This window comes from Heterocephalus glaber, unplaced genomic scaffold, assembly GCF_053883595.1.
Source record: "Heterocephalus glaber isolate CG9 unplaced genomic scaffold, H.glaber_assembly_v1.0 deba00001479, whole genome shotgun sequence".
Taxonomy (NCBI): domain Eukaryota; kingdom Metazoa; phylum Chordata; class Mammalia; order Rodentia; family Bathyergidae; genus Heterocephalus; species Heterocephalus glaber.
The window spans coordinates 1,846,173-1,873,553 of NW_028258316.1; the positions used below are offsets into that span (position 1 = coordinate 1,846,173).

General features: G+C 60.1%; 2 protein-coding genes across 4 annotated transcripts; one reads left to right on the forward strand and one right to left on the reverse strand.

Moving 5' to 3' along the window:
* The first annotated feature begins 432 nt into the window (after window positions 1-432).
* Stkld1 (serine/threonine kinase like domain containing 1) lies at window positions 433-17,368 on the forward strand. The gene is made up of 19 exons (XM_087182947.1): window positions 433-462; window positions 1,866-1,952; window positions 3,418-3,462; window positions 5,127-5,201; window positions 6,230-6,331; window positions 7,932-8,002; window positions 8,494-8,609; window positions 10,004-10,122; window positions 10,893-11,056; window positions 11,601-11,719; window positions 12,064-12,147; window positions 13,706-13,822; window positions 14,450-14,590; window positions 15,238-15,366; window positions 15,763-15,891; window positions 15,967-16,095; window positions 16,622-16,765; window positions 16,915-16,994; window positions 17,190-17,368. The coding sequence occupies exons 1-19, from the start codon at window positions 448-450 to the stop codon at window positions 17,277-17,279; spliced, it is 1,956 nt and encodes a 651-aa protein (XP_087039073.1). The 5' UTR covers window positions 433-447; the 3' UTR covers window positions 17,280-17,368.
* Window positions 17,369-17,422: 54 nt separating this feature from the next.
* Window positions 17,423-27,267, reverse strand: Rexo4 (RNA exonuclease 4). 3 transcript variants are annotated; one of them, XR_001183792.3, is made up of 8 exons: window positions 25,561-25,868; window positions 23,988-24,337; window positions 22,527-22,664; window positions 22,146-22,339; window positions 21,355-21,443; window positions 19,829-19,893; window positions 19,181-19,255; window positions 17,423-18,387 (listed from the first exon to the last, which is right to left on the reverse strand). XR_001183792.3 is itself a non-coding variant. In XM_013073843.3 (8 exons), the coding sequence occupies exons 2-8, from the start codon at window positions 24,287-24,289 to the stop codon at window positions 18,268-18,270; spliced, it is 993 nt and encodes a 330-aa protein (XP_012929297.1). In that variant the 5' UTR covers window positions 24,290-24,337; window positions 27,099-27,267; the 3' UTR covers window positions 17,423-18,267. The 3 variants fall into 3 exon arrangements, 2 of the variants coding, with proteins under 2 accessions (XP_012929297.1, XP_004849016.1); XM_013073843.3 differs by lacking the exon at window positions 25,561-25,868 and adding an exon at window positions 27,099-27,267 and having other exon boundaries at window positions 19,819-19,893; XM_004848959.4 differs by having other exon boundaries at window positions 19,819-19,893.
* Window positions 27,268-27,381: the final 114 nt, after the last annotated feature.

The following is a 27,381-nucleotide window of genomic DNA, read 5'->3' on the forward strand; positions in this document are numbered from 1 at the left end:
GCCGCGCGCGCCCCGCCCCTCCCCGCTCCGCCCCTCAGCCTCCAGGACCCGCCCTCCGCCCACAGCCTCCCGGTCTCCGCATCTGAACCCCCCCCCCCGACCTTCGCCCCGCCCCTCAGTCGCTAAGCCCCGCCTTCCGCCGCAGCCTCCGGCCTGCCGTGCTCGGAGCCCCGCCCTTCAGGCTCGCGGTCCGCAGGTCCTCAACGGGCCCGCCCACCACGCTCGAGGCCCCGCCCTACGTCCCGGCCCCGCCCCGCGGCCCCTTTTAGGCGCAGTGTGGCTGGCCGGCCGCCGGGGACGCCTGGACCCTGGGCTGCCTGTACCCTGGGCTGCGGCGGCGACGTCCAAGCGGAGGGTCTCCCGTAGCGTCCCTGCTGAGCCTGGACTCCCAATGGCCAGCTTACCGGCCGTGAGGCTGGGCGTTGCTCCCCCCCCCCCCCCGACACCATGGAAAAGTACCAGGTGCCGAGTGTCCCCCGCGGGGGCGGTAACGGTTCTCGCGGCGGGGGACCCCCCAGCCTCCGTAGGCGACCTCCGGGTCTGCTCGGCGCCCCGGCCTGGCTTCAGAGTCCCCCCCTGAAATCAACTCGGAGGGCGAGAACGGCCCCTTCCTTCCGCCGGGGCCCCTGGGCTAGGTCCACGGGCAGCCTGGGACCCGGAGCGCAGGCGGGAGCCCCGGAAACGCCCCAGCTCGCCGGACACAAAGGAGAGCCCAGAAGGTTTGGGGTTTGTTTCTGGCGGTCCTGAGGACCTTTGACCCCACGGGCCCTCTGCCACTGAGTTACACCCGGGCCCTTCCAGGTTTTTGAGACAGGGTCTCCCTAAAGTGCGCCGGCTGCCTCTTCCCTGCGATCTCCCAGTGCTAGGATTACAGGGTGCGCCACCACGCCCCGCTGCAGATGCAGTTTCAGGGCCTCGGTGCCTAACCTGCCAGCCTCATTACATATTCATGAACTAGTCAGAACAGTTTCACTAATAACGAGACAACTTGTAGGTGCGGTTTCCCTCCCTCTGGGAGGGTTCTCTGTGAGCAAGGGCTACGGAGGTGGCCGGTGGTAAAGCAGATGTGTTTCTGATGACCAGAGCAGGTTTAAAGTTTTCAGAGGAAAAAAAGAATCGTGTCAGTCAGAGCTGTGGGTGCCTTTTACTGTGCGGCCTGGGGCCCCTCCTCGGGCCCTTGGGCTTGTGCTGCTCTGGACTTCATTCCCTGATTAGGGATCAGACGACCCACAGGGCCTGGGTGACAGAGTCCTTTTGGCTCCAAGGGTTCCGAGCACAGGCTTCCACCCGAATCCCCTCTGCAGCCTTTCCCTTTTCCCCATAGCTGCCCTCCTCCAGCCCACAGGCCTCTGCAGAATTCTGCCTCGGTGGCTGTCTCTCTCCGGGTTGACCCTGGAGTTTTGATCCAATCTAAGCAGTTCCACTTATCAGTGCCACAGCCACAGTTTGGTGGCCCAGTTTCCTGCTGCATACACCTGAAGGCAACGACTGTGCAGACTGCATAGGGTGGCTGTGCCCAGGATGGCGCTGTCTTATTTGGATGCTCAGTTTGGAGGCAGATGCTGGGATTGCGGTGGTCTGGAGAGTGGATAAGGACCAGTGTGCTCCCAAGGGCTGGTGTCCTCCCTGCAGGCTAGGGAGAGGTGTGGGTTGTAGAAAGAGCCCCAGAATTGGCCTCAGAGAGATGAGCTCACATAGGGCTCTTCCAATGCGGGCTGCTAGGCTTCCTGGACCATTTCCTGCAGAGCAGATCTGGGGGACAGGCCATGGCAGAGCTGGGGGGACCAGTGCGGGCTGGGAGTCGGGAGTTGGTGCATGTGGAAGGTGCAGAGCGGTGTGTGTCTGCTGACATCCCTTCCTGGCAGATCTTGCAGGAGCTGAGTCCTGGCGCTTTGGGGGTGAACATGGTGGTGGAGGAAACAAAAATCAAAATCAAGCACGTGATAAAACAGGTCAGAGCCAAGTCCTGAGACCCTGTGGGGCGGTCCTGTGGCCATGCTTTTGCTAGTCAGAAGCCCTTCATGGCCAGGTTAGGGAAAGGCTTCCCAGCAGGCGGGAGGCACACCTGGTTGGGTAGATGGGACGCTGGAGCCAGATTTGCCAGCCTTCGTGCCTCGGCCCCCACCCTGCTGGGGAAGGAACTGCTTTGCCACACCAGCCACAGCCTCTGTCACCTGCTCATCCACGCCACGTGTCAGTCACTGACTGTCCCATCATCACTGGCTAGGGCAACAGGGCTTCCATTTTGCAGCCAAAGACAGTGAAGCTTAGGGCGCCCCATTGCCAGGACCCCACAGTTTTCAAGATTTGAATTCTGGGGGACACAGTGCTCCTTAGTACAAGGTCACCTGTTTTCCCAAAAGGGAGCCAGGGCCAGAGCTGGGGGGGGACAAGCCATGGTCCCACAGGGCTGAGGGCAGGACAGGGGACCTCTTCACCAGGGCCAACACCTGGGGTGGCGTGCAGCCTACAGGGGCACACCCTTGTGTCCCCAGGCAGTGTCTGAGGGAGGGGAGCTGCTGTCAGTGTCCCCAGAACACACTTCCCTGGGGTAGAGGTGGGGACACAGTGGCATCCGGCTGGCCTTGTAGGTGGGTGGGCCTCGTTGGCAGCCCCTGCACTGCCAGGCCTCCCAGGACTCGTGTCTGTGCACCTCCGAAGCCCCGCTGCCAGGCAGCTGGCCCTGGGGTCCCTGTCCACCCCCGTTTAGCTGCTGGCTGTGGGGTCGCACCTAGTCTAGCCAGGGTGGCTCACTTCACTGGCAGTTAAGGAACTTTTGAAAAGGTTTTCTTGGGGAGCCGTGTAGGTAGGAGCTCATGTATCTTTCTAGCCTTTTTTCTAACCATCTGTAAACTTCTTTGTTTTTACAAGAATGGTACAGCTGAAAGTGGTAATTGGCAGTTTCCCCACCTAATTAACGGTGAACATTGCCCTGCATCATTACCAGAGCTCCCTCTTCTCCCGGTCTCGTGGCTGTGTGATGTCCCGTCCTGCTCATGTGCTGAAGCTGGCCAGCCAGTCCCCTCCTGGAAGATGAGCATTTAGCTTGTTCTCAGTTTTCCCTTAGTATAAACCACTCTGATAAACATCTTAACAGTTTTCTTCCGTGAGCACCCATAACGTCCTTAGGAAATTCCCTGGGAGTGGGATATCTGGGCCTTTCTTTCTTTCTTTTTGGTACTGGGGATTGAACTCAGGACCTTGCACTTGTGAGGCAGGTGCTGCACCACTGAGCTACATCCTCAGCCCTCTTTCTGGGCGTTTCTAAGTTTCAGTGTGTGTTGGCTGGCTTCCCCTACTCTTGAAGGTGGCAGTGATGGGGTGGTCGTTGGTGGTGATGGTATGCTACAATGACAGCACAGCGGTGGCAGTGGCTCACCACAGCTTCACTGATCCGGCGCTCCTGTGCCCCTGCAGGTGCAGTGCATGGACCATCGTCATGCCAGCCAGGCCCTGGAGGAGGTACCTCTTGGGGAATGGAGCATGGTGCCCAGAGGCTCTGCTCTGTCCCTCTCATGGGGGTGGGATGAAGTGATCCAGGAGGGGCTCAGGCCCAGTTCTCCCTGGTCACAGGGAGCCCCAAAAAGAACTGCCCCGTACATGCAGGTGCTGACAGCCAGGAGCTTGGGGTCCCGGAGGAGATGGGGGAAGTGTTGTAGCGGCCACTGATCCACCAACAGCCATCTTCAAAGTGATTGTTTTCCTTCAGGCTGGGGTGCAGCTCAGTGGCAGAGCACTGCCTGCAAGGCAGAGGCCCTGGGTTCCAGGCCTAACGCTGCACACACACAAAAAAGCTTTTTTTCTTTAATTACAAAAATATTAGTTACTGTAGAAAATTTGGAAAATACAGAATTGTTTACCAAAGAAAATGTAAATCACCCATAACTCTACCACCCAGGACTGACTAGTGGCCACATCCTTATTTACAATAATGGCAGTCATCAATTTTGTGTTGTTGCTTTTGTGTTTTGAGAGAAGGTCTCGCTATGTAGCTCAGGCTGGCCTCAAACTCACAGTGATCCTCCTGCCACAGCCTCCCGAGTGCTGTGATTATAGGGGTGCGCCACTATTCCTGGCTGGCAATTATCAATTTAATAGACAGAGGTTCGGAAGAGTTCCTTTTGTGTGTGTGAGGTACTAGGGATTGAACCCACAGAGTGCTGAGCTACACTCAGCCTTTTTTAAAAAGAATTTTTCTTTTGTGAGACAGTCTTGCTAAGCTGCCCAGGCTGGCATCAAACTTTCAGTCTTCTTGGGGCTGGGGATTTAGCTCAGTGGTTCTGCCGCCTGCCTCACAAGCACAAGGTCCTGAGTTCGATCCCTGGTACCAAAAAAAAAAAAAATTGAAAACTTTCAGTCTTCCTGTCTCAGCCTCCCAGGGACTGGCTACAGCTGTGTGCTGCTGGCCCAGACCTGAGTAGTGTTTCTCTGCCTTCCTAGTGTTACTGTGGGGGTGAAGCGTGTGCCCTCCTCCTGGTCACATTGTTTTCCTCTCTGCAGTCGCTACCCCTGTCCTTCACCAGCCAGGGCCTCTGGTGTCCACAGTGTGGCTGAGTGTGGACAGACATGTGGGGAGGAGGATGCAGAGGCGCCTGCAGCCCCTACACCCCACGTCGCCCTCTGCCGGGGGCCTGAGGGTGCCGCTCCCCACGCCTGAGTTGCTTTCAAAGCATTGTTGGGGCGAGGCGTCCCGAGGCTCTCAGTGGACCCTGCCCTTGGCTGCACCTCCCCTTCAGCCAGCCCTCCTGGCTCCCCTCCCATGCACCCCACTCCACAGCCCTCGCTACCTGCAGGCCCTGGCTGAGAGGCAGCATCCACGCTGCCCCTTTCCGGTCCAGTTTCATTTTCTCGAGGTTTTTGCCGTGCAGAGAATGGGACCCTGGACCTGTCGCCAGGCCTCGAGCTAGGCAAGCGCTCACCGCTGAGCCCAGCACCACTTCCAGGCAATGCTGGGAGGCCCGGAGAGGCTGGGGAGCTGGCCTCTGTCGCACAGCACAGCTGTACACGCTGGAGACAGGACTCCCCAGGCCACTCCCCACCCTGCCCGTCCTGCCGCTGGTGACTGTGCCGGCCCCGTGGCTGCAAGCTGCTCCCCTGACCTCCCTGCACTCTGCTCTACCCCACAGATAAGGCCACTGCTGCAGCTCCGGCACCCCCACATCTCCATGTGCGAGGAGGTCTTCCAGATGTGGGACAGCAAGGTGGGTCGGGAAGGTCGGCAGTCACCTAGTAGGCTGCACCCCGGCACTGACTCCAGCCAAGGCCACCCTGACCGGGCTCTTGCTGGGCTGGCCCCATGCTGCGGGCTCACACCAAGTCTCCAGTGAGCCCCAGCTGCACTTGCAGAGGAAGGGACTGAGGCGACTGGCAGGGCCCTGGGGGGCCCAGCTGGTGTGTGGCCAGGGTGGGCGGGTACCCTGCCCCGTGTCGGGGCAGCTCCAGGCTCGGCCCACAGCAAAAGTCTGAGTGAGTCTGTGCCTCTGGGAGGTTTCGAGCCCATGGAAGGGGCTGGCCCGGGAAGCTGCCGGGTCATGGTCATCCCGCCCCCAGCCCTACCCGCAAGGCTTCTGCAGGTCTTCAGCCAGCTTCTCGCCCATGCCCATCATGGTGCTCCAGGAGAGCTTCTGTCCTGGTGGGGCTGGAGCTCAGAGAGGGCGAGGCACTCCCCAGGGTGAACAGCTGGGCTTCGCAGCTGAGCCCCGCATCCAGTCCCAGTGCCTCTTCACAAGGAACCAGAGCCCTCCAGATGGGACTGAGGTGGCGGGAGGGATGCTGAGCGGGCACTGGCAGCCAGAGGGGACCCCAGTGCTGCCTGTCAGGATGTCTCACATCAGTGACCCCAGCTGGGGCCACTCCCTCCCCCTGCCTCCCCATCAGCTGGGCCCAGAGGTAGCCCTGGGTGGGGCTCACTGTGTGCACCCCAGGGCTCTCAGAGAGGGGCAGAGCCCTAAGAGGACGTTTCACCACAGGGAGTCCCGAGATGGCCCTGCTGCATCTGCTGGGCCCTGGGCAGGGAGGCTCCACAGAGGACGTGGGTCACTGCTGGGGGGGCAGGCGTGGTCACCCCAGCCCAGGGGCCACGAGGTCACCAGCCAGCAGTGGGCAGTATGGATGGAGCCTGGAGCGATGGGCGAGACGGGCCCCAGAGGGCGCTGCTGGTGGGCCTGTGGATGGTGGCTGCCGGAAGGCCTGTGCCGGGGACACCACCCGAGGGCCTTGAGGCCCGCAGGTGTCCTCCATGTTCCTCTGCCTGGTGATGGAGTACAGCCTGGAAAGCTTCCAGGACGTCATTGAGTCGAAGAGGGAAGAGAAAGCCCTCATCGACTCTGAGGTAAGACCCATGACCCCACAGCCCCGCAGAGGGGCCGAGAGGCAGAGGGAGGGCAGGCGCCCGGAGCCAGGCCTTGCGTCCCCCAGGAGTGTGCGGCCACAGACCTGAGCTGCACAGTGAGGACCACGCGTGTGCACTCCGGAGGGGCCTGGGCGTCCCCGCAGCCCCGTGATCCTGAAGGACACCAGGTGGGCCCAGGCAGCTTGCAGGCACGTGTCTGAGTGGATGTCGCTGCCTGAGCCCGTCATGCCCCAGGCTGCGGCGCTATGTGTCTCTCCCAGAGCTGACCCCAGCTGTGCCTGTCCCGGTGCCCATGCTTGCTTCCACTTGGGGCCGCTTGGCTGTGGGCTGAGTTTCTTAGGGCTTTAATTTGCACCTGCCATTTGGGTTTTGTGCCTATTCAGGCGTTTTGCCCATGTAAACATTTAGGTGATGCCTAGTTCTTTTTTTGGCACTAGGATTTGAACCCAGGACCTTTGGACTCAGCTACATTCTTGACCCTTTATATATATTTTTTTTTCTTGGCACCAGGGATTGAACTCGGGACCTTGCGCTTGTGAGCCAGGCTAGCGGCACCACTGAGCTAAATCCCTGGCCTCCCTTTTTTCCTTCATTTTTTTGAGACAGGGTCCTGCTGAGTCACTGAGTTGTGAAGGCTGGGCTTGAACTTTCAGTCTTCCTGCCTCAGCCTCCCAGAATGCTGAGATAACAGGCATGCGCCCAGCTTCCAGGAGTTCTTTACACATCCTGGACTGAGTGTCAGGGCGTCTGCCCCCACCCTTAGTCCTTAGCCGGCCGAGTCACTTGCTTAATGACATCCTGTGATGGGCAGAGGTCCTAGTGGCGGGGAAGTCCACACGATCAATGTCCCCCCTCACTGTTGTCAGCCTGTCCTGTGTCCTGGTGGCAGCAGCCTTTCTCACACTGCGGTTCTGAGGCACTGTCTGCTTTCTTCCAGAGCCTGGGTTAGTCCCTTTTGCCCTTGGTCTAGGATCTGCCCCACGTGACTCCACCTGCATTTCTCTGAGTTCTGCTCTGAGGGTGTGAGGGGGCTCCATCTGGGGGTTGAGGTGGCTCCATCCGGGGTGTGGGGGGGCTCCATCTTGGGGTGCGGGGGCTCCATCTGGGGCCATGAGCCCAGTTCTGGGAGGAGCCTCCCAGGTGGCTCTGGGTACCTTTTCTGGGTGTCTGGGAGGCACAGATGTTCAGGACCCTGAAGGACTCTGGTTGGTGTGGAGGATGCCGGGAGTCGTGGCACTCAGCCTCCCTGACCCCCTGGGTGCCCTGGAAACTCTGACGTGGGGTCCGGGGATCCTAGGACACCCTGGAAACCCCTGCTCCAGATGCCAGATGGAGGTCATGTCACATGGAGTCTTCCAGGTGACCTCTCTCGGGCTCTTTCACTCAAAGGACAGAAAGGCTTCGGAGTCTCTAGTTCCCAGCAGAGCCTCTGCCTTGAGCTCCCAGTGTGGGGCAGCATGGGCGCAGAGAGGCCTCTGTGGTGCCATGTGGGCTGGAGCCCTGGGCACTGGCATCCCCAGCAAGCGCTGTCCTGCCGGCCGCTGTGAGGAGCCCCTGACCACGACCTGCCTCTCCCCAGTGGCTGCAGGTGATGCTGGTCCAGGTGCTGAACACGCTGGAGTACCTGCACCACCTGGACATCCTGCACACGTGATGCATGGCTGCAGGAAGTGTGGGACAGTGCACCGACAGGCAGATATGCTGCCCAGGGGGAGCACGGGGTGGGGGTCGCAGGTTTGAAGGGGCTGCCAAACGGCTCTGATTCCATGCATGTGCTTCTTATTTAGAGGTAAAGAGAAAACTCACGAGGGGCCTGTGCGCACAAAGGGGGCACTCATTTAACCTCCTCAGTCCCACACAGTGGTGGAATCAGACCCCTGGGACTCCGTGGCTGAGACCTGTCAGGGGTGCACACCGGGCTATCTGAAACTTGGGATTCTGCTTCAGCCTCCCAGAGTGCTGGGGTTATAAGCATGTGCTCCTGTGTGTGGCTAGGAAACGATGTTTACCAAGTGGGCTGAGACGGGGCATTTTCTGGAGGAAAGAGAAGGGATGGGGTCAGGAGTAGCCTGAGCACATGTGGCCCCCAGGAGGGGTCCCCAAGCCGCCCTGTGGGCCCAGGTGCTACCTCTGGGTTACAGGAACCTCAAGCCCTCCAACATCGTCCTGGTCAGCCAGAACCACTGCAAGCTGCAGGACCTGGGCTGCCACGTGCTGATGACCCACCGAGCCAAGTGGAACGTCCGCTCGGAGGAAGGTGACCAGGGTGCCCCCGGCTGGGAGAGGGTGCTTCGAGGGGCGGCCCTGAGCATTGCAGGTGGGCCATGGCTGCGGGTACTGAGCTGTCCACCCGGAAGGCTGCCATGCTGGGCGTGGACTCCAGAGACGCCCTCGCCTGGGCTGCAGCTGGGCTGCAGCGCTGCCATGGGGACTGGGTGCAGGGTCCAGCCCTGAGAGGAAGAGCCTGGGGAACGGGGTACCGGCTGTGGCGCCCATGAAACTGTTAGCCCTTGTTGGGGAAAACAAAGCTCCAGAAAGAAGGAGACTGAAACGGGGGACAGAGGGCCCATGGGGTGTGGGCGCTGGCTATACATGGTACTGTACTGAGGCCTGAAATGGCCCAGGAGATGGTGGGGGTGGGCATGGGGGATGAGTTCTCTTTATCTGAAAAGAGAGCAGGGAAAATGGAGCTGGGCCTCATTCCTGTGACAGCAGTCCCCAGTGGGCAGAACAGCCACGCGGAATTCCAGAGCCCTTAGGTAGCAGTGCCTGGGTGGCACTGTCCTTGGTACACAGAGGCTAGATGGGTGGGTGGCTAGATGGGTGGTAGGGTAGATCTATGGATGAGTGAATGACAGGATGGATGGATGGATGGTAAGCTATATGGATGGGTGCAAGGTAGCATAAATGCATGGATGGATGGATGGCAAAAATATGAATGGGTGGATTGTAAGATGGATACATGAGCAGTAGGATATATATATATACATATATATACACATATATGGGTGGGTGGGAGGATGGATGCATAGATAGATGGTAGGATATATGGATGGATGTAGGATATATGGGTGGGTGGGTGGTAGGATGAACAGCTGTGTATAAGTAGATGGATGGATTGATGGAAGGTGGAGAAGGTATGGAACCCTGGAGAAAAGCTGTTTGGGTGGGAAATGGAGGTCTATAGAGGGAAGAGCTGCTGGAGCCTGAGCAAGGACTGACAAAGCTGGCCTGAGGACCCCGCTCTTCTGGTTCTTTCTCTGGGGTTCAGGGTTAGAAACTAGGGGAGCTGGAACTTGGCCCAGGCTCCTAACATTTGGAAGGAGAAGATGTTGAAAGGGGCAGATGTGAGCCTTCTAGGCATATTCCTCTCCCTGCTCCTGCAGCCAGCATGGGCACAGACACCCACACCTGGGCAGCCTGGTGGACAGTGAGCAGGATGGGCATTCTCCCTGGCTGAGGCCCATGTAGAGGCCTAGCTGAGCAGGGGCCTCTTCCTGCCCACAGCAAGACCCTCTCCTGTCTCCCCAGCTTGTATCTCAAGCTGCTTACTGGGGCACAAGAAGGGGACAGAGCCAGGTCAGCATGGCCTCACCCTGCCTTCCCCCCAGGGAGTCCAGGACTGCGTGGGTCCCCCTTTCTTGCCAACAGACCCCTGTAAGAAGTCCTGGATGGCCCCAGAATCCCTCAGCTTCTCCTTCAGCCAGAAGTCAGACATCTGGTCCCTGGGCTGCATCATCCTCGACTTGGCCCGTTGCTCTTTCCTGAATGTGAGCTGCCTCCCACCCAAGTACCCTGCTCAGCTCCTGCTGGGCTCTCGCGAGGACGCTCACCCCAGCCATACATGTGCCTCAGCCCTGCCCGACTGCCGAGGATACCCCATCTGGGTGCCCTGGCTGGTGTTCAGGATGCCGGGGGGCTGTGGCCTGTAGCGTGGGTCTGAACCCACCGGCTGCGCATCACACACAGCCCACAGGTTTGAGGTGCCAGCTGTCTCTGTGCAGCCTGGCGGGCGGGTGGCTCCCTCTTGTCCCTGCTTGGATCGTGCTCCAGGACAGAGAGGAGGGGACAAGGGGCCAGGCCCTTATGTGGCTGTGGAGCAGAGCCCGGGCTACAGGGAAACAGGAGCGCCAGGCCCAGTGCATGTGGTGCCCAAGTGCAGACAGCCCTGGCCTCCCTTTCCACACCAGGCACAAGCTGGGCCCCAGCGTCCCTGCCTGTCCCAGACCCCAGGCCGCACGCACCTCTGAGAAGCACCGTGCCTTCCGTGCCTATGGACAACTCCAGGGGAACCCCACCCCTGGACTAGGTGACCTTGGGCACTGCCACTTTCTGGCCCTCTTACAAGCTGGGTCCAGATAGGACAAGCCCAGTGGTCCCCTGTCTCCCTCCCTGACCTCCGTCTCTCCATAGAGGAGCTCCGGGCTCTTGTGGCCTCCGGCTGGCCTCTGATCCCCTCGGGGTTTTCCTGGTCCTGGCACCTCCCCTGCCTTTAACCCCACCACAGAAACACACAAAGCAGAGCTCTCTGTCCTTGCAGGGAGTGGAAGCCATGGACCTGCGGAAGTCCCTCCGCCAGCAGCCAGGCAGCCTGCGGGACATACTGGAGACCATGGCGGAGAGGCAGGTCCCCCTGATGGACACCTTCTCCTTCCTCCTGCCTGCGATGCTGCAGATCAACCCCTCGGACTGGGTAACCCTCAAGTGAGCTCAGGGCATGGTTTGTGTCTGACTCCACCCTAGCACAGTGAGGGTGCTGGCCTTCCTGCACCTCGAGAACACCGTCCTGATGTCCCTGCATGGCCTCAGGCTGCCCCAGCCTGGCTGTCCACACGGCACGGCAGACAGGGCAGCGAGCCCCTGCACACTGTCGGGAGCTGGCCACATCTCCACCAGGACAGGGTGGGGTGCAGCCCAAGTCCAGGAAAAAGTTTTAATCCTAATTTAAAATCAGACAAGAAAAGCCACAGATGAGAAAAGCATTGGTCCCTATACCAACACAGTCATAAAATTTGTTTCTGTTTTTATGGCGGGAGGGGTCCTGAAGCCAAAGCCCAGGGCCCAGGGGCGGCCCTGTGCCTCTGCAGAGGAAGCGCTTGCAAGTGGAAGTGCCAGACACTTGCTGGGCCTGGGGCATCGTGAGAGATGCAGCCAGACAGATTCTAACTCAGGAGGCTGAGGACCAGGAAGGCCGAGGCCGGGGCCAATGGGGCAGCCACCGCAAGGGCGGAGTCTGCCCCTCTGCTAGGGATGTGGTCCGCATCACCTTCGGGAGGAGCTCGCTTAAGTCCTCGACCCTGCCTGGGCCGTTGATACCTGAGGCCATCACCAGTGTGCTACTGGAAGGCAGCATGGCCAGCATTCTAGGTGACGGTGGCAGAGGCACGCGTCGGCGGCTGCGGTGGCCCTGTGTCCACGCCTCCCCCGTGCCGTCCCAGTGCCTGCTCCTCGCCCCAGCCCTCCTGCTCCACCAGAACCCAGCACCGCTGTGCTCAGGGTGCTGCCCCCCTCGATACCCTGCGTAGCTCCCAGGCAGGGCCCGCCCGTTTCACCCCCGTCCCGGCTACACCAATGGCTCTGCAGCTCCAAGGCCAGGCCCAGGCCACGCTGCTGCTCCTGTGTACTGTGTGGCTCCTGTGCTCGGCGCAGTGGCTCCCAGACTGGGCTCCCACCGTGGAGGTCTCCCCTCTGGGCAGGACTAGGGCCCTGAGCAGGCCCCGCCCTCCTGTCCAGCCACCCCGAGGTCCGGCTCAGAGCCATGAAGAAGCTCTTGTCCATGCCTGAGGACCAGCTCGGTAGGGGCCGCCCAGGCTGCTCATGCTCCCAGGAGGCCTATGGCTGGGCCACCTGCTCGGGACTCTCCCTGCTGCCCCTCCCACGGGTGGAGAAGGGCGGGTGAGTCTGCCCGCCATCCCTGTCCCTGTGATGGGCACGAGCCGTTTCTCATCATCCCCTCCTGTGGCCTGAGTGCTTGTGTGGGGAGGCGGCAGGCTGCGCTGCACGGACACACCAGCTCACACGCAAGTCCCCAAGAGCACCCTTCCCGCCCTCCTCATGAATGTTGGTGATCTCAGTGATTTTTTTTTGAGACAGGGTCTCCCTGTATAGTTCAGGCTGGACTTGAACTGGTGGTGATCCTCCTGCCTCAGCCTCCCGAGTGCTGGGATGACAGGCATGGGCCACCATGCCTAGCTCCTCAATGATTTTTAAAGTGTTTTTGCCAAAATCTGCTTTCCCAAGGTCTCTCCACTTAGCTGGACATGACGGTGCATGCCTGTAATGCCACCTACTTAGGAGGCTGAGGCAGGAGGACTGTGAGTTTGAGACCGAGCTGGGCAACATATGAGGCCGTTTCAAAGGAAAACAAAGCACTTGGGCTGTCTCACCTGCCCGGTGTCACGTTCACACGCCCATCAGTCCACCCTTCCATCCAGCCGTCTGTCCCTTCCCTCCCTCTGCCCCAGTCTACCCAGCCACCCACGGAGGTCTGTCCCAGCAGCTGGGGCTTCAGAGGGCACGATGCCGCCCTGGCCCTGTACCCCCTTTCTGTGCAGAGCTGGGACCAGGATGGAGGGGGGGCGGGGCAGGGAGCGCTTTCCTTCCTGAGGAACAGGCTGTCAGGTCCCCCTGGGGAGCGGCCTGCCCACCCCTGCCACACAGCCTGGCTTGGTGCTGGGTGTGCTGTGGCTCCTCACTACGAGGAGACGGCCAGGAGGACGAGGCGGGAGGGCCATGGGGACTGGACCCGTGTCACCTAGCGTGTGTACACATCTCTGGGCCTGGCTGGCTCTTGGAGGGCAAGTGCCTTCCTCTTGCTAGCCCTCTTTCTTTTCGTTTTTGGTTTTCTGAGATAGGGTCTTGCTGTGCAGTCCAGGCTGGCCTCTAACTCACAGCGATGCTCCTGCCTCAGCCTCCCGAGTGCTGGTGGCAACTGGCTGCCACCCTGTTTTCTCATCTGAGAAGTGCGGCCGTGGGAGAGGAAGAATCTGCCTCCTGGGGCTGCTGGGAGCACAGGCCTGGGCGAAGCTTGGCGTGGTGTTGGCATCTGTGCTCCCAGCACGCGGGAGGCTGAGGCAGGATCGCTTGAGCTCATGAATTCAAGAGAAGCCTGAGCAACGTAGTGAGACCCTATCTCTTAAAAAAATTAAGGCAACTTTTGATCTGGGAGTGTAGCTCAGTGCCGAGTGCCTGCCTAGCATGCACGGGGCCCTGGGTTCTGGCCCCGGCACTGCAAGAAAAAAAGAGATGCCTGGGCAGCCTGGATCAAGCACTCAGGAGACACGGGCCAGTCCCCTTTGCCCTCTGTTCACACGCCCAGCCCCCATGTCCTGTCCTGTGCACCCCGCCCTGCAGGGCTGCCATGGGCCCTGGAGCTGGTGGAGGTGGTGGTCACCACCATGAAGCAGCAGGAGAGGATCCTGGACGTGCAGCTGTGCGCCAGCACCTTGCTGCTGCGCATCCTGGGCCAAGGTGGGCGTGGCCGGCCCGAGGGTCCCTCCCGCAGGGTCGCCCCCCCTCCCCCAGCCTGGGCGCTGAGCCTCGGGCCTGGAGTCTGGAGAGAGGCCCGGGGTGGGACAGGGTCCCCTCTCTGACGCGCTGACAGGCAGGTGGGCTGCATCCCCAGGCGGGGCTGTTGCTGCCCGGGGAGGGGTAGCACTGAGCTCTCTGGCCACGGAGAGGCCCTGCAGCTCTGGATGGTGGCGATGGCTTAGCTGACTCCCGTTTTTACACCTTTACTATTCAGCTACCTTTCCAGCTTTAATACTGAGGGTTCAGTTGCCACGAGCCGTTGAGATTTTTTTGTGGTGCAAGGAACCCTAGTCCCCCTTCCTGCTAGGCAAGGACGATGCCAGAGAGCTGCAGCCGGGCCTAATGGTGTTCAGTGTTGCCTCTGGCTTGTCTCAGAGTGGCAGGCTCTTGGACGCCGGCATGGGCCGTGATGCCGCAGGGTGGCTGGGAACTCGGGCACACCCCTGGCCCTTGGTCCTCCGCTCCCCGTCCGGGGCCTGGGGCCAAGGTGGCCCTGGGTTTCCTGACCCCAGGTGGAGCTGCTGCCCCACACCCAGCCCTGGGCTGAGCCCTTCTCTGCCCCCGCAGCGCTGGTGCGGGACACGGACGTCAAGGTGTCCTGGGACAGCTCCTTCAGCTCCACGCTGCTGAGCGCCATGCGCAGGCACCCTGACTCGACGCAGCTCATCATCAAGGCCTGCAGCCTGCTCACCATCATCTCCAGCCACGGTGGGTGCTGGCCCTGCTGGCCCTCCTGCCCACACCCGGGAGCTAGGCACGCAGCCTGCCGTGGGTGGCTCAGCTGCACGGCCCACGCGGTTCTGCCCGACCTCGACACCCCTGGGCCCTCTCAGATGTGCAGACACGGGCTACACACTGGCGTCCACCCACGTTCCCGAAGCTTTGCTCCTGCTGGGCTCTGAGCTGCAGCCAGGCTGGGCCCGGTGGACAAGCGGTCACCAAGGGCTCACAGGGATGGTGACGCCCTCCATACTCCTCCCAGCCCACTGTCCACCCCACCCCAGGAGGTGAGCCCACTCTGGGAGAGGCGTCAGCTAGAACATCCATCTAGGCCAGCCAGATGCTGGGTCACCGTCCACTGTGAAAGGACACAGCGTCCCTCTAGGAAGGCAGGGCCCAGCCCCCTCAGTGGGCCGCCACAGCAGGTGGACCTGCCTGGTAATGGGGTGGTGGGCCCAGAAATGGACAGCCCACCCCGGGCCAGCCCGCCCCCATCTTTGGGTTCCACGAGGACATGAGCCTGGCCCCGGCAGGCCCCCAGTAACGTGGGTTGGAGGGGACTGTGGTGCCCAGGGTGGCGGGCGAGGTGGCACCTGGGAAGGCTTCTGGAGGGCTCTGTCCCTTGCCACCCGCAGAGTCGGCTTCCCAGGAGCTGCAGAAGGTCGGGCTGTGCGAGCTCGTCCTGCAGCATCTGAGCAGCTTCCTCCAGGACCAGGACGTCTGCCTCAGTGGCCTGGGCCTGCTCTGGGCGCTCCTGGTGGATGGTGAGGCTTCCTCCTGGCCCCACTGCCACACTGCCAGGGTCCCCTTGAGGGTGACACTGCCCCAAGGGCTCCTCAGAGCTTGGTCCGGCAGCAGATGGGGGCAGGGGAGGGAGGGGGCTTCGGGGCTCAGCTGCGAGCTGATGCCCCGCCCTGACTTCTGATGCAGTTGGGCCCCAGGCCCATGCTGGCCCCTACCAGGCCGTCTTGGCGCTCCAGTGGGCAGGGAGGGCTCCAGGCTGGCGGGCAGTCCCTTCCCTCCAGGGTCCCAGGGGTGGAGAGCCCATCTCTCATCTCCGAGATGTCCTTTCCGGTTTCCACTCTGTGCTGTCTGACGGGAGCAGGGGGCGGGGCAGGAACACAGCATGCACCTGAGCTCTGTCTGTGTCCTGGATCCAGCCGTCATCATGAACAGAGAGCCCTTGGAGAAGTTCCTGGGCCTGGTGGCCCAGGTGCTAGCCACCCACCCTGCTGACATGGACATGGCCGAGGCCGGCTGCGCAGTGCTCTGGCTGTTGTCCCTGCTGGGTGAGTGGCCTGGGGCCTGGGGAGTGGAAGGCCACCTGGACACGGCTGGGGATGATGAGGCCCTGTGCTCTGCAGGCTGCATCAGGGAGGAGCAGCTGGAAGAGGTGGTGCTGTTGTTCCTGCAAAGCATCCAGCTGGGCCAGGGCAGGGTCCAGCTGGTGAACAGTGCCTACCGGGGCCTGGCCAGCCTCGTGAAGGCATCGGGTGAGCAGGGGCTGGCACGGGCTGCCACCTGCAGGTCTGTCAGGACGGGGAGGCTGAGGACCGAAGGCAGAGGCTCAGCCCAGGAAGTGGGGGTCCCTGAGATCCAGGGAGCAGGCCCTGGGGGCAGCCTGGGTGGAACCAACCCACGTGGCATTCAAGGCACCTCGCCTTTGGGAGGCTGATTCCTCTGGGAAGGGCGTATAGGCGCTGCATTCCCCTTGGGAGTGAGAGAAGTCACAGCAGGCGTCAAGGCCAAGGCCTGACCTCACACAAGATGCCTCATGACTCTGGCACCCCAACATCTGTGCCGAGCGGACCCTGCAGGAGCAGAGCCTTTGCACCAGGTAGTGGGTGCAGAGCTGCACTCAGGAAAATGGTGCAGAAACGGCCTTTCCAACAATCCACACTGGGCAGGGAAGAGCTGGGCCCTGCCCCCAGCACTGCACTCTGAGACCCAGTGAAATCTGTGTCACCATCACCCCATCTCCCAGTTACCCTGGAGCTGAGGCTCCCGCCTCCCTCCCAGAGCTGGCAGCCTTCTGGATGGTGGCGCTGGAGGAGGGCAGCAGTGGCGGCCTTAGCCTGCTGCAGGCGACCTACTGGCTCTACAGGGACGACCCCGAGGTGGTGGAGAACCTGTGCTTGCTGCTGGCCCACCTCGCCTCCTACAGTGAGGGCCCTGGGTCACCCTGCAGGGAGCCCGCGGGCGGGCGGGAAGGAGCCCCATCCATGCCCGGTGCTGCTTGCCGAGGGGATGTGCAGGGCACAGGCCCTGGGTGGCACTGTCCCAGCCTGAGTGGCCTCTCCGCTCCCCCGCAGAGGAGATCCTGCCAGAGCTGGAGTACAGTGGCATCAGGGCCCTGGCCCAGGACATCCAGGGCTGCTTCCCCTCCAGCCTGGTGAGTGCCAGGCTGGGGCCACTGCCTGGAGCCAGCCCTCCCACTGGAGCCCTAAGGACTCGTCAGTGCAGCCCCACGATGGCCAAAATCGAAGCTGTGGGGTGTAGTCAGTCACCAGCCCCGTCAGTCTGTGGCCACTGGGGTACACGCCCTGTAGCTGTCAGCGACAGGCGACCTGCTGTTTCCCTCCTCCAGGAGCTGGTTTCTTACGCAAAAAAAGTGCTCCTGAGCCTGGAGACGACTGCAGCCCATGACCTCTCAGGGGATCTCCCTGCCCCGCCCTGAGGACCCCCATTCCCATCCTGGGGTGGGTATGGGAGAAGGGTCACTGCCGCCCTGACTAATAAAGCCCGAGGCTGGCTGCCAGTGGCCGAGTCCTGGCTGGTGTGGCTCTGGAAGGGTCTGAACACAGGGAGAAGCCACACCTCCACAGTGCCGAGTGTTTATTCGTGGCTGGGGTTTGAGCCCAGGGCCTGGTGCATGCTGGGTAGGCCTCACGAGCCTGTGGCACCGGCTGTGGGCACCATTTCGGCACAGCAGGCAACGGGCTGGGCTTGGGCTTTACTCACCCATGTGACAGCCACCCCAACCCGCCCTGGACCCGGGGCCCGCCAGCACGTGGCCCGCTGGAGCCCACAGCCTTCCCACTCAGGCCAGGGGAGGCGCCGGCTACGGTGGCCGAGGCTGAGTCTAGCTGGTGGGTACAAGTCTGCTGGGTGCCGGCCTGCGGCAGCCCTGCACCAAATGAAGTAAATGGGAGTGAGGGGCCAGCACGAAGCCCCCTCCAGGGCCCAGTGGCCGCAGGAAAGTCCCTAGCGAGGCAGCTGCTGTGCCAGCTCTCTGCACATCAGCCGCTGCTGCAGGCGCCTGGCCTAACCCCCTTGGGCCGGCACAGCCTGTCCCCTTACCCATGGCCAGAGGGCAAAGTGGCCTCAGAGGAAGCCGTCGAGCACCAGGCTGACTGCCATAGCTCATCAGAGCAGCAGGGCAGCCAGGCATGGCCCTTCCCTCGGTGGTCAGCAGCCGAGTCCTCAGGGCTGGGTACCGACTCCTGGTTGTGCCTGGGACACACACCTCGCCCCTCCCCTCCCCTGCATGCCCTACCCCTTGCCGATGCAGTCCAGAGGGAGGCCGGTCCAGCAGCCTGGCACCATGCTGGGACCCTGGCCTTGGAAGCGGCTTGCTGGAGCTGCTGCTTTCCAGAGACGAGACTGGTCCCACAATCGGGTCCCATGCTGGGGACAGAGGCAGATCCACAGGGCGGAGGGCAGGGCTAGGCGTCTTCTCTGCGGCGGTCCTGGGCAGGGGCTGGGGGGTGCCTGTCCCGGACGGTGTTCTCCCAGTCCCTCTTCACCATGACGTACAGCCTCATTGCTGCCTGGGCATCCTGGATCTGAAGGAAATGCAACCATGCTGACCGACCAGCGGGGACCACGCGTGGCCGCAGCCCCTGACTGCTGAGCCCTTCGTGCCAGGCTGTCCTGCACTCCGGGGACCTGGGTGTGCCCATTTGCCGGGGAAGGAAGGGAACCCCAGGTGGAGGGGCAGAGGCCTGGCCCTGCCAGGTGCATCGGGTGACCCTCATGACCATGGCTGTGTGCTGGGGTATGGCACTGAGGCATGGAGGGGTGGGGGGCTGGACGGTCCTGTCTGCCCAGGGTTTGTGGTCCAGGGGCCTGGGGCCAGTGCCGAGGGCTGGGACTCGTCCCCAGAGCCCGTTAGGTCTTGTGGAAGACCTGTTACACGGCAAGTACTTCCCCTCTCACTTCCTGTGTGGCCAGGCCACGGGATTGCTGTCCTCCCGCAATCTCCTCACCATGAGGCCTGCCTCCAGACCCAGTGCCAGCGCTGTGCCCGTGAACTCCGGAAGCCAAATAAACCTCTTCTCTTCATGAACTACCCAGCCTGAGGCCTTTTGTTATTGTAACAGAAAATGGACAGACAGCCTTCAAAGTAAACCAGTGAACTTTTCTCCAGATAATTATGAGACAGTGTTTTGGTATTGCACTTAAGCCTGCTGAGCTCACTCTTTCTCTTTTTCTTTCTATGAACTAATAGCCGTCTAAAAAAGCTGTCCTAGCCTAGCCACCAGCCACTTCCCCTGTGTCTGCCTTCAGGTGACACAGGTCTGGATTTTGGGGTCAGGGACAAGCCAATCCTGAGAACCGTCACCCACAGACACGTACCGAACAATGCTCCGCCTGCTGGACTCTGATGCCCAGGATCTTCTCGGAAAGCAGCTTCAGAGAGGGCCTTCCGCTCTGCAAAGGGAGAGGAGTCGGTGCGTGGCATGCTGGGGCGGGCATCTGCACAGGCTCTGCCCGAGGAGGGCACTTCCCTGGCCGGGAGAGGTTGGCTACTGAGCCCCACCCAAGCAGCCTGCAGCTATAGCCCTGTGGCCGCACCCCGGCTGGTCAGTCAGTGAAGGAGTCGCTCGAGGGTGCAAGGCTCAGTGTTCTGTACCGGGGAACGCGAGCCCACACCTTGTCTTCTGTCCTCGGCCCCCACTGGTGTCCAGGGGTGCAGGGCCTGCGTGCCCCCCCTGTGGACAGCCGTGGAGCTCGGTGTGCAGACAGCTTGCCCACCCACTTTCCCAAGGCTGGCAGTGAATGGACTCCACTTTTCTTTTCCCTTTTTATGGTGCTGAGGATGGAGCCCAGGGGCTTGTGCTTGCTAGGCCAGTGCTCCACACTGAGCAGCACCCCAGCCCTACTGTTTAGGTTCCTTTTAAAGGTTAAAAGAAAAACAAAACAAAAATGCTTTCAAGTCAGCTATCAGAGACCAGAACGAACAGCCCCTGACCCTAGTCTGGAGGTGTAAGTACCTTCACTTGCCTCTTGAAAGGTTTGTATTTCTGTGTATCCCGGATCTTCTTTTTTGGATGATCAAGAAATAGCACCTAGAGGAAAATAACAATAAGCATTTTCATTTTAGTTTCTGGCAGTAGCAACATCTTCTCACAAATAACATCTTACAGAGGACCCCAGGATACAACACCCCCCTCAAATGAGAACAGGTGTGAACATGAACTTATGAAAGAAATTATCAGCCAGACTTAGGGTGCTGCCTGATAGAAATGCATTAATAAAATCTTGAAATTGAGGAAGTAGAAAAACAATCAAGTGATTGTATGTTTGAGTTGATTCTGCACACAGGGAAGTGGGAAATGAGATTTCAACAGCTCATCTTACAACCCCAGCCTGGTTGTACAGACTGGCCCACGGCCTGCATGGGGCGGGGGGGGCAGCACATGGCTCTGCAGGGGGACATGCTGTCCTGGGGCCGCTTCTGAAGGTGACTGCACACATGAGTGGGCAAGTGATTTGGTAGTTTTTAGAAAACATTATTATGTTTTTGGTGTACAGATGCTAAGCATGTGCTCGACCACTGAGCTATTGCCTAGCCCCAAATTCAGGTCTGAGGCCTCTAAGGTCCTGTGGGATACTGAAGAGCCACAGTACCGCGGATGGACACTGTCCCTTCCGTCTGCCTAAGAGGCTTTCATTAGCAGGACCCTAAAAGGGCAGAGGCTGGAGGCTGCACACCCTGGCGTGCTGGGGGCCGGACTGTGAAGGGGACCCAGCCGGGCACGGCTATCCAGGAACTGTGTCCCCATCCAGGCCCCACAGCGGGCTGGCAGCAGGCTGCAGGCAGTGGCTGGCTTTGCCTACTGGGGACGGTGAAGCCCAGGAAGGAAACCAGGCAGCTTGGTCAGCACCGAATGCTGCACTCAAGAATGCTGAGGCTCAGCTCTGCTGTCCGTAAGCACAGCTCAAACCTCCGATGCTTTTACAGGATTAGGTGAGACTGCTGCAGGGCATCAGGAGGCTCGGTATGAGGAGGTCCGGGGAAGAAAGGAGGGGCAGCTCTCCCCACTGAGCAGACAGGGCTGCCACGGTCCTGTTGCTTCCTCCCAACAGACCATGCATGTGTTTGTCTGTGACCCTACGGGACCCAGGCCCCATAAGCAGCACTGGGCTCCCAGCATCAGAGCCACACACGGGCAGAAACTGGGCTGCTCCTGTGAGAGGCACAAGGGCTCTGCTGGTGTAAACCAGTTCCCCGTGAGCAACCGGGTGGCAGGCCATCTGCAAGGTAACACAGGTGTCCCTCAAGAGGTCCCAGTGGGCACCTTGGCCAGTCTCCTCCATTTGCTCCAGCACCGGAGCCTGAGCACCTGGTGTGGCTCCTGGAACACAGCAGCTGGGTGCAGGCATTCGACACAACCAGCAGAGTATTCCCGACACAGAGCACAAACTCAGGATAAAAAGCCCCGTAAAGGCGCTTCTGGAGACGGCACGGCAGCACGTGCATTCGGTGTGCACGAGGCACAGTGGATCCGAAGCTGGGGCCAGCGCACCTTCAAGTCATTGTGCAGTGCGTGCCCCACCAGGATCCTGCCCTTCAGCATCTCTGCCACTTCGCTCTGCACAACTTCAAGCTCTTCTCCTGAAAATCAAAGCAAAGACATGGCTTTTCACAGCCCATAAATCACTGCCATCCTCCGAGAGGGAGGCTGGCCGTCGCCAGCAGTGCATGTACCCTGGATCCTCTCCCATGTCGGGCACCACAGCGCAGCCTTGTCACAGCCCACAGGATGTCCGAGGGCTTCAACTCAACCTAATAATGAGCTGGGGCTTGAACTTTGTTAATTTTCCAAGTGGAAATAAAAAGCAGCCCTTGCAGGACGTGGTGGTGCATGCCTGCAATCCCAGCACTCGAAAGGCCGAGCCAGGAGGGTCGCTCCAAGTTTAAAGCCAGCCAGAGCTACATGGTGAGTCCAAGAGCAGCCTGAACTGCACAGCAAGACCCTGTCCCCAGAAATCAACCCCTCCCCCCAAGACAACCAGCCCTCACCTTGGGCAGTGGGGGGCGCTGCCCCAGACCCTGGCTCCAAGAAGGAAGGCTTCAGAACCATGCTTGTACCTGTGACTTCACCCAACCTCTAGGGCTTCCCAAGAGACCCCGTAGTCTGTCCATCCCCAGTGGCTTTCCTCCTCGTCCCTAACACACCCCATCTTGGTCCCCGGTGGAGGTGACATAAAGGTGCAGTGGGCTTGGGGTACTGGGTGTCCTAACAGAAAGGAGCAGAGGAAAAGCAGGGCACTTGCCCACGACTGCCCGGCCCACGCCCACGCCCTGACATCGTACCCTGTCTGAGATGCTTGGGCCGAACCCCGCTGACTGCTGTCCTGTAGTCCGTCACGGGCTCGGTCGGCTTGATGAACTTGTCATACACGCATTTCCCATACTGGTTCACGAGGGACACTCGGGCGGCGATGCTCTCCTCCCCCTGAGGGCCCACGCCCACCATCTCGCAGTCCAGGGCCAAGGCTTTCGTCAGGCTAGGGGACCAAAGGCTCCATGTAATAAGCACCTGGGCCTGGGAGGACAGGCCAGATCTCGAGGGGCACTGTGGGCAGAGCCCTGCACGAGTGCCACTCCATTAACCTGGACGAGGGGCACCCGAGTCCCCAAAGAGCCCCTGCTCTGGAAGGAGGCCGCTTCCAGCCTGGGCTGAGCCCTGCGTACCCGTCAAAGGCCTGCTCCTTCACTAGGCTGATGCTGCTCTCCTTCTGCCCGAGCTGCTTCCTTGCTATCCTGGCTGCCTCTGGGCCTATGGCAGCCTCGATATCAGCTGGGTCCACGTCATCAAACCAGATGTCCTCCCTAAAAGCAAAGACAAGAGCAGCTGGGCACCAGAAGGCCAGGTCCCCTGCCAGGCCCGGGCTCTGTGGCGCTGGTGGGCTCACAGTATGTAGGCTCAGCCCACCCCTCCTGCAAACACCTGGCCCAGCTGCGCCTGCTGCTTAGATGATCTTGGCAATTTCCTATAGTTACTCTCTTTTTAATTAGCAAACATGCTTATTATTCAAGATACAGGAACTACAGATAAACACAAAGAATATAAACCAAGAACAGGAAGCCCACCATTATGCAGAATGACGGCTGGCATCATCTAAATACACAGTTAACAGATTCACTGTCAAATGATCAGCAAACTCGGAGGGTACAAGGACCACAAAGTGGATGGAGACACCCATGATGGTGCTGTGCCGCTGCCTGGTGTGCTCCAGGTCTCAGGCTCCTCCCGACACACGAAGGACCCTCCTCTGCCACATGCTCCCGCCTCTGCTCGCTCATGTAGCTACAAAGGTGTCTGTCTCTCCCCTGCATGCTGCCATGCAAGACAGAGGGGCCTTGCCGGGGATGTAGCTCAGTGGTTCTGGCACCTGCCTTGCAAGCGCAAGGTCCCGAGTTCGATCCCCAGTACCAAAAAAAAAAAAAGACAAGAGGGGCCTTGCTGACCGCTCTGTCCTGATGGCCCGTCTAGCGCCACACTGGTGGGCACTGAACCCTGTGCCCTCAGCCTTCTGCGACTGCCCAGAATGCCCAGGCGACATGAAGCAGCCTCTGACACACAAGAATGCCTCCTCCAGTTGAGCCGTTCAGAGATAGCCACCAGCTCCCGCTGTGCCCATGCAAATGACGGTCACAGTGCTTATAGTAGTCACCAGGCACAGGGCTGGGCATGCCAGTTGCTCAGGCTCCTAAGACTCCTCAGATGGCCACACTGAGGCACAGCGGATGTCAGGAACCGGCCCCAGGCTCCCCAGCTGGCCGGAAGCCAGAGTGAGCGGCCTTTCCCACTTGGGTCTCTCCAGCGCCAACACTCATCCATGCCACGGGCTGACCGGTGCCTTCCTAAGGGCCCAGCTCTGCGCCGACGCAGTTCTGGCTGGAGCTGATTTTAAAGTTACTTTCCTCACAGCTCTGCCCTTGCCTCGGCTACTCTACAGAGAAAGTAAGACTCAAGGAAATGAAGACGCAGACATTGTTCAGGCAGGCGAGACTGGTGAGGGGAGACGAGGGGCGGGCAGGGGCACCCAGCCCCGTGGCTTGTGCCTGTGGTGAGGACAATGGAGGTCAGGTGTGGCGCTTGGGGCTGTCCCAGTCCCACCAGAGACTCAGGCAGAGATGGCCAATACTTACTCAGTGGGCGGGGCCGGGGCAGAGGCCACAGCCACCTCCTTAGCTTTCCGCTTCTTCGGGTTGCTGTCCCCTGGTTTTGAGGAAATGTCACCATTTGTCCTTTTTTGGGATCCTTTCTTATTCTCTGTTCTGTTGGCCTTTGTGGCAGGTACTGGCACCTTGCTGTCCCTCTTAGATTCAGGGGGAACAGAGCCCCCAGCGGCCGCCTGGTCTTTTTCTTTTGGCTTCTTGTCTTCCTTTGAATTACCTGAGATCTCTTTTCTGTTCTGCTGGATAATTCTGGGCTGCTTTTTGGGATCCATCCGAGAGACAAGAGGCTTTTCCGAGACCTGTGATTTTTGTTTCAGCAGCTAATGGAGTCCAAAATAGAATACAAGCCATGTTTTAATTTGGAAATGACATGAAACAGATTGAAAAGATTTACGTGTACATACACACATGTATTTACAACACCTACACGTACTTCCTGTCAGCATCTTTCCAGATGGCTGATCTCATCCCAGCAGAGGCTGAGGTCTTACAGCCCAACTTCCACCTCCTTGTGCTCAAATCCCCAGTTGAGACCTTGGCAGGCAGCAGCCAGTTGAGACATGAGGTAGATTTCTACTTACCTGTTCCCATAACACTAAAAGATCAAGAAGATTTACTTTCTTACAGAAATCAGAGAAAACCCAAATTTCTTCCTCCTACTCATTTAATTTTGCTTTACTTTCTTGGGAGAAAGAGCACAAGCTGGTGCTTAGGAAGTGATGAAGAACCGTGAGGTTGCCCACATTAAGATGCCAGGCAGAGTGTTAGGCCCAAGAAGTTCTTATTCTGTCCCTCTTGCTCACTGTGGCTCCATGACAGGCACTCCAGAAACTTCTCTGAAGGTCAACAGCAGCAGACCACAAACTCGGGTCAGAATGTGTGAGTCTGCATCCCAGTTCTGCCACTTACTAGCCATATGACCTTAAGCCAGGTTCCTTAGGCTGGCTCTCTGTGCCTCAGTTTCCCCTCGGCAGGACGTACGAATGTACACATAATGAATGTAAGTATGTTCTTTGCTTATCTTTTGGGAACACACGATTTTACGTGGAGCAGGGAGCGACCTCTGCAGTACGTGTCGATCACCATGTTAACACGGAGTTAAAAGCCTGGACCCCGGGTCACAGGGCCTGGGTGTGAATCCCAGTTCCCAGTAACAACCCTGGATAATTTATTCACCCTATCTGGGCCTTCGTCCTCACGTGTAAGAAGAGGAAAACGTTTCTCGTGGGCGTTACCTAAGACCACACCCTGCATGGATCCCAAGGCAGGGCGTCTGCACACCGGAAGAGCTCGGTACCGGGATAACGGGCAGCAACTCCAAGCGTTTAAGCCCTAAACGGCAGGAATCCTCTACACCACGTGCCTGCCATCAGCTATCTGGAGAGCCCGCTTCCTCCCCGGAAGAGGCTGCCTTGCCTGTGAACAGCTCGGCACTCCTTGGGCTCCAAGTTGCCTCCCCGAGTGCGCCTGGGGCCCCCGTCTTTCCTTCCGTGTGTTCTGCCCGGGACGACCGCGCCCGCCGCCGGGCCCTCTCCGGCCTCACCTCTCGCAGCGCCTTCCAGTTCGGAGAGAAGTCTTCTGGGGCCCTGGGAGGCCGCCCCGCGACACCTTTGGGAGCGCTTCCCGGCGTCTTGCTTCCTCCTTGCGCGTTTTTCTTCCAGAACCTTTTCTTCTTGTTTTTCTTCCCAGTGAGCTTCCTGACAGGCCCCGGCTGGGCCACGGGGATGCTCGGAGCACGCTCGGAGGTCTTCGTCTTCATTCGGCCGAGGCTGCGAGATCCCCACCAGGGACCCGGACCCCGAACCCGGAAGCTGCCCGGAAGACGACCCGACAGCGACCCCGGAAGCGCCTCCGCGGCGTGCTCTAGCCCGGAAGCGTGCTTTTCTTCGCGACCGGCTAGAAACAGAAACGCCACCTGTGGTTCCACACGGCCGGAGTAGGGCAGGGCAGTCAGGGTTGCGGCCCGATCCCGGGATCTCACAGAGATCAGCGGTCAGGAGCGACGAGGGCGCCGGAAGGGCTCTGGGGGGGCTGCTATCGGTGTAGCACCGCGGCTGAGCGGCCGGCCCGCTACGCTCGCAGTGGGGAAACTGAGGTCCAGGCGCAGCCCCCGCCCTCTTACCTGGAGCCCTGGGACCTTAAAGTTGCGCCATCACTTTCTGGTGCTAATGATAAAGCGCCATTAAGGCCACGATGACGCAGATGCTACTGTTATAGTAGCAACTGTAGCAGTTGAGGAGCGCAGGATGCTTGGCCCTGACAGTGCCTTCCTTGGTAGACACCGCGCATGTGGCTGTCACAAGCCTGCCCCTTGCCCTGGAGTCTCCCAGGGGCTTAGGGGGACAGGTGGGCTAGGAGGTGTTCAGGGAGCACGTGGAGGGTGCGCACTGTGGGGCTAAGGCTTCCAAAGCGTCCTTGCGGAGCTGTGTGTTGTTTTTGTGTTTGTGGTGTTCGGGTGCTGGGAGTGAATCCAGGCCCCCAGCATTCCCCAGCCCTATCCTGAAGAGCCCTGGCCCGCTTCAGCCCTCTGGAGCCTCAGTTGGTTTTGGACAGCAGACAGATGCCAGCTGTGACTGAGGGCATCACTGAGGCATTTCTGCTGGGTCCCCACGGGGTGCGGGGGCCTGTGGGTTGAGGCAAGCAGGTGGCTCCCACTGTCCCATAAGGAGGTGGCCTCCCAGGAGGCAGGGGTATAAGGCAGATTTCTGGATGGATTGTACCAGGAACTGGGGAGGGGCTGTCAGAGATGACTGAGCCCCACTTCTGTTCCCAACAGGTGTCAGGCAGTATAAAGTGACAAGATTCACTGTGGAGAGATAACTGTAGAAGATGCGGGACTGAGGTCAGGGGCGGGGAACAGGTCAGGACTTGCTGCTTGGGAGCTTGCGGGGGAAGGATGGGCAGGGAAGCCCAGAGGGACGAACACACGGTACTGAATGCTCTGGTAAGGTCGCGAAGATGAGGGCAAAGGTGGGAGGCTGCAAGTGGCATCGCGGTGGTGGTGGGGTGTTAAGAGCAGTTTGCCAGGGATGTGAGTGTGGGAGACCGGAAGAGAGCCAGCCCCAGAGATGCCCTTCTCACCTTGTTCCTGAGACACCGAGGGCTGGGGCTGAGATGGAGGGCAGTGCAGCCCCAGGGAGGCCTGTGCTGCTCATCGCTGTGTCCTGAGGCGGACACGCAGGTAGCAGGATCTCAGCATCTCACAGCTGCGGCTCCCAGCGCGTCCTCCATTAAGTAGCCCCTCCCCTCCTGCCTGTCATGGCCCCACCCTGCTGTGTGTCTCCGCAGTCCTCCTCCCACCACTGTCTGATGTGCAGCCTGCTAAGTTTGCTGGCTGAGTCTCTTTCCCAGCTAGAATTGAAGC

Excerpts from the sequence above, each read along its gene's own strand:
- Stkld1 (XM_087182947.1), top strand. Across the intron at positions 8,610-10,003 it reads GAACGTCCGCTCGGAGGAAG|ACCCCTGTAAGAAGTCCTGG; the intron begins GTGACCAGGGTG and ends TCTTGCCAACAG. Across the intron at positions 15,892-15,966 it reads CTGGCTGTTGTCCCTGCTGG|GCTGCATCAGGGAGGAGCAG; the intron begins GTGAGTGGCCTG and ends TGTGCTCTGCAG.
- Rexo4 (XM_004848959.4), bottom strand. The coding sequence starts at position 25,776 with ATGAAGACGAAGACCTCCGAGCGTGCTCCGAGCATCCCCGTGGCCCAG. Across the intron at positions 24,338-25,560 it reads ACTGGAAGGCGCTGCGAGAG|CTGCTGAAACAAAAATCACA; the intron begins GTGAGGCCGGAG and ends GGACTCCATTAG. Across the intron at positions 21,444-22,145 it reads GCCCAAGCATCTCAGACAGG|GAGAAGAGCTTGAAGTTGTG; the intron begins GTACGATGTCAG and ends TTTGATTTTCAG.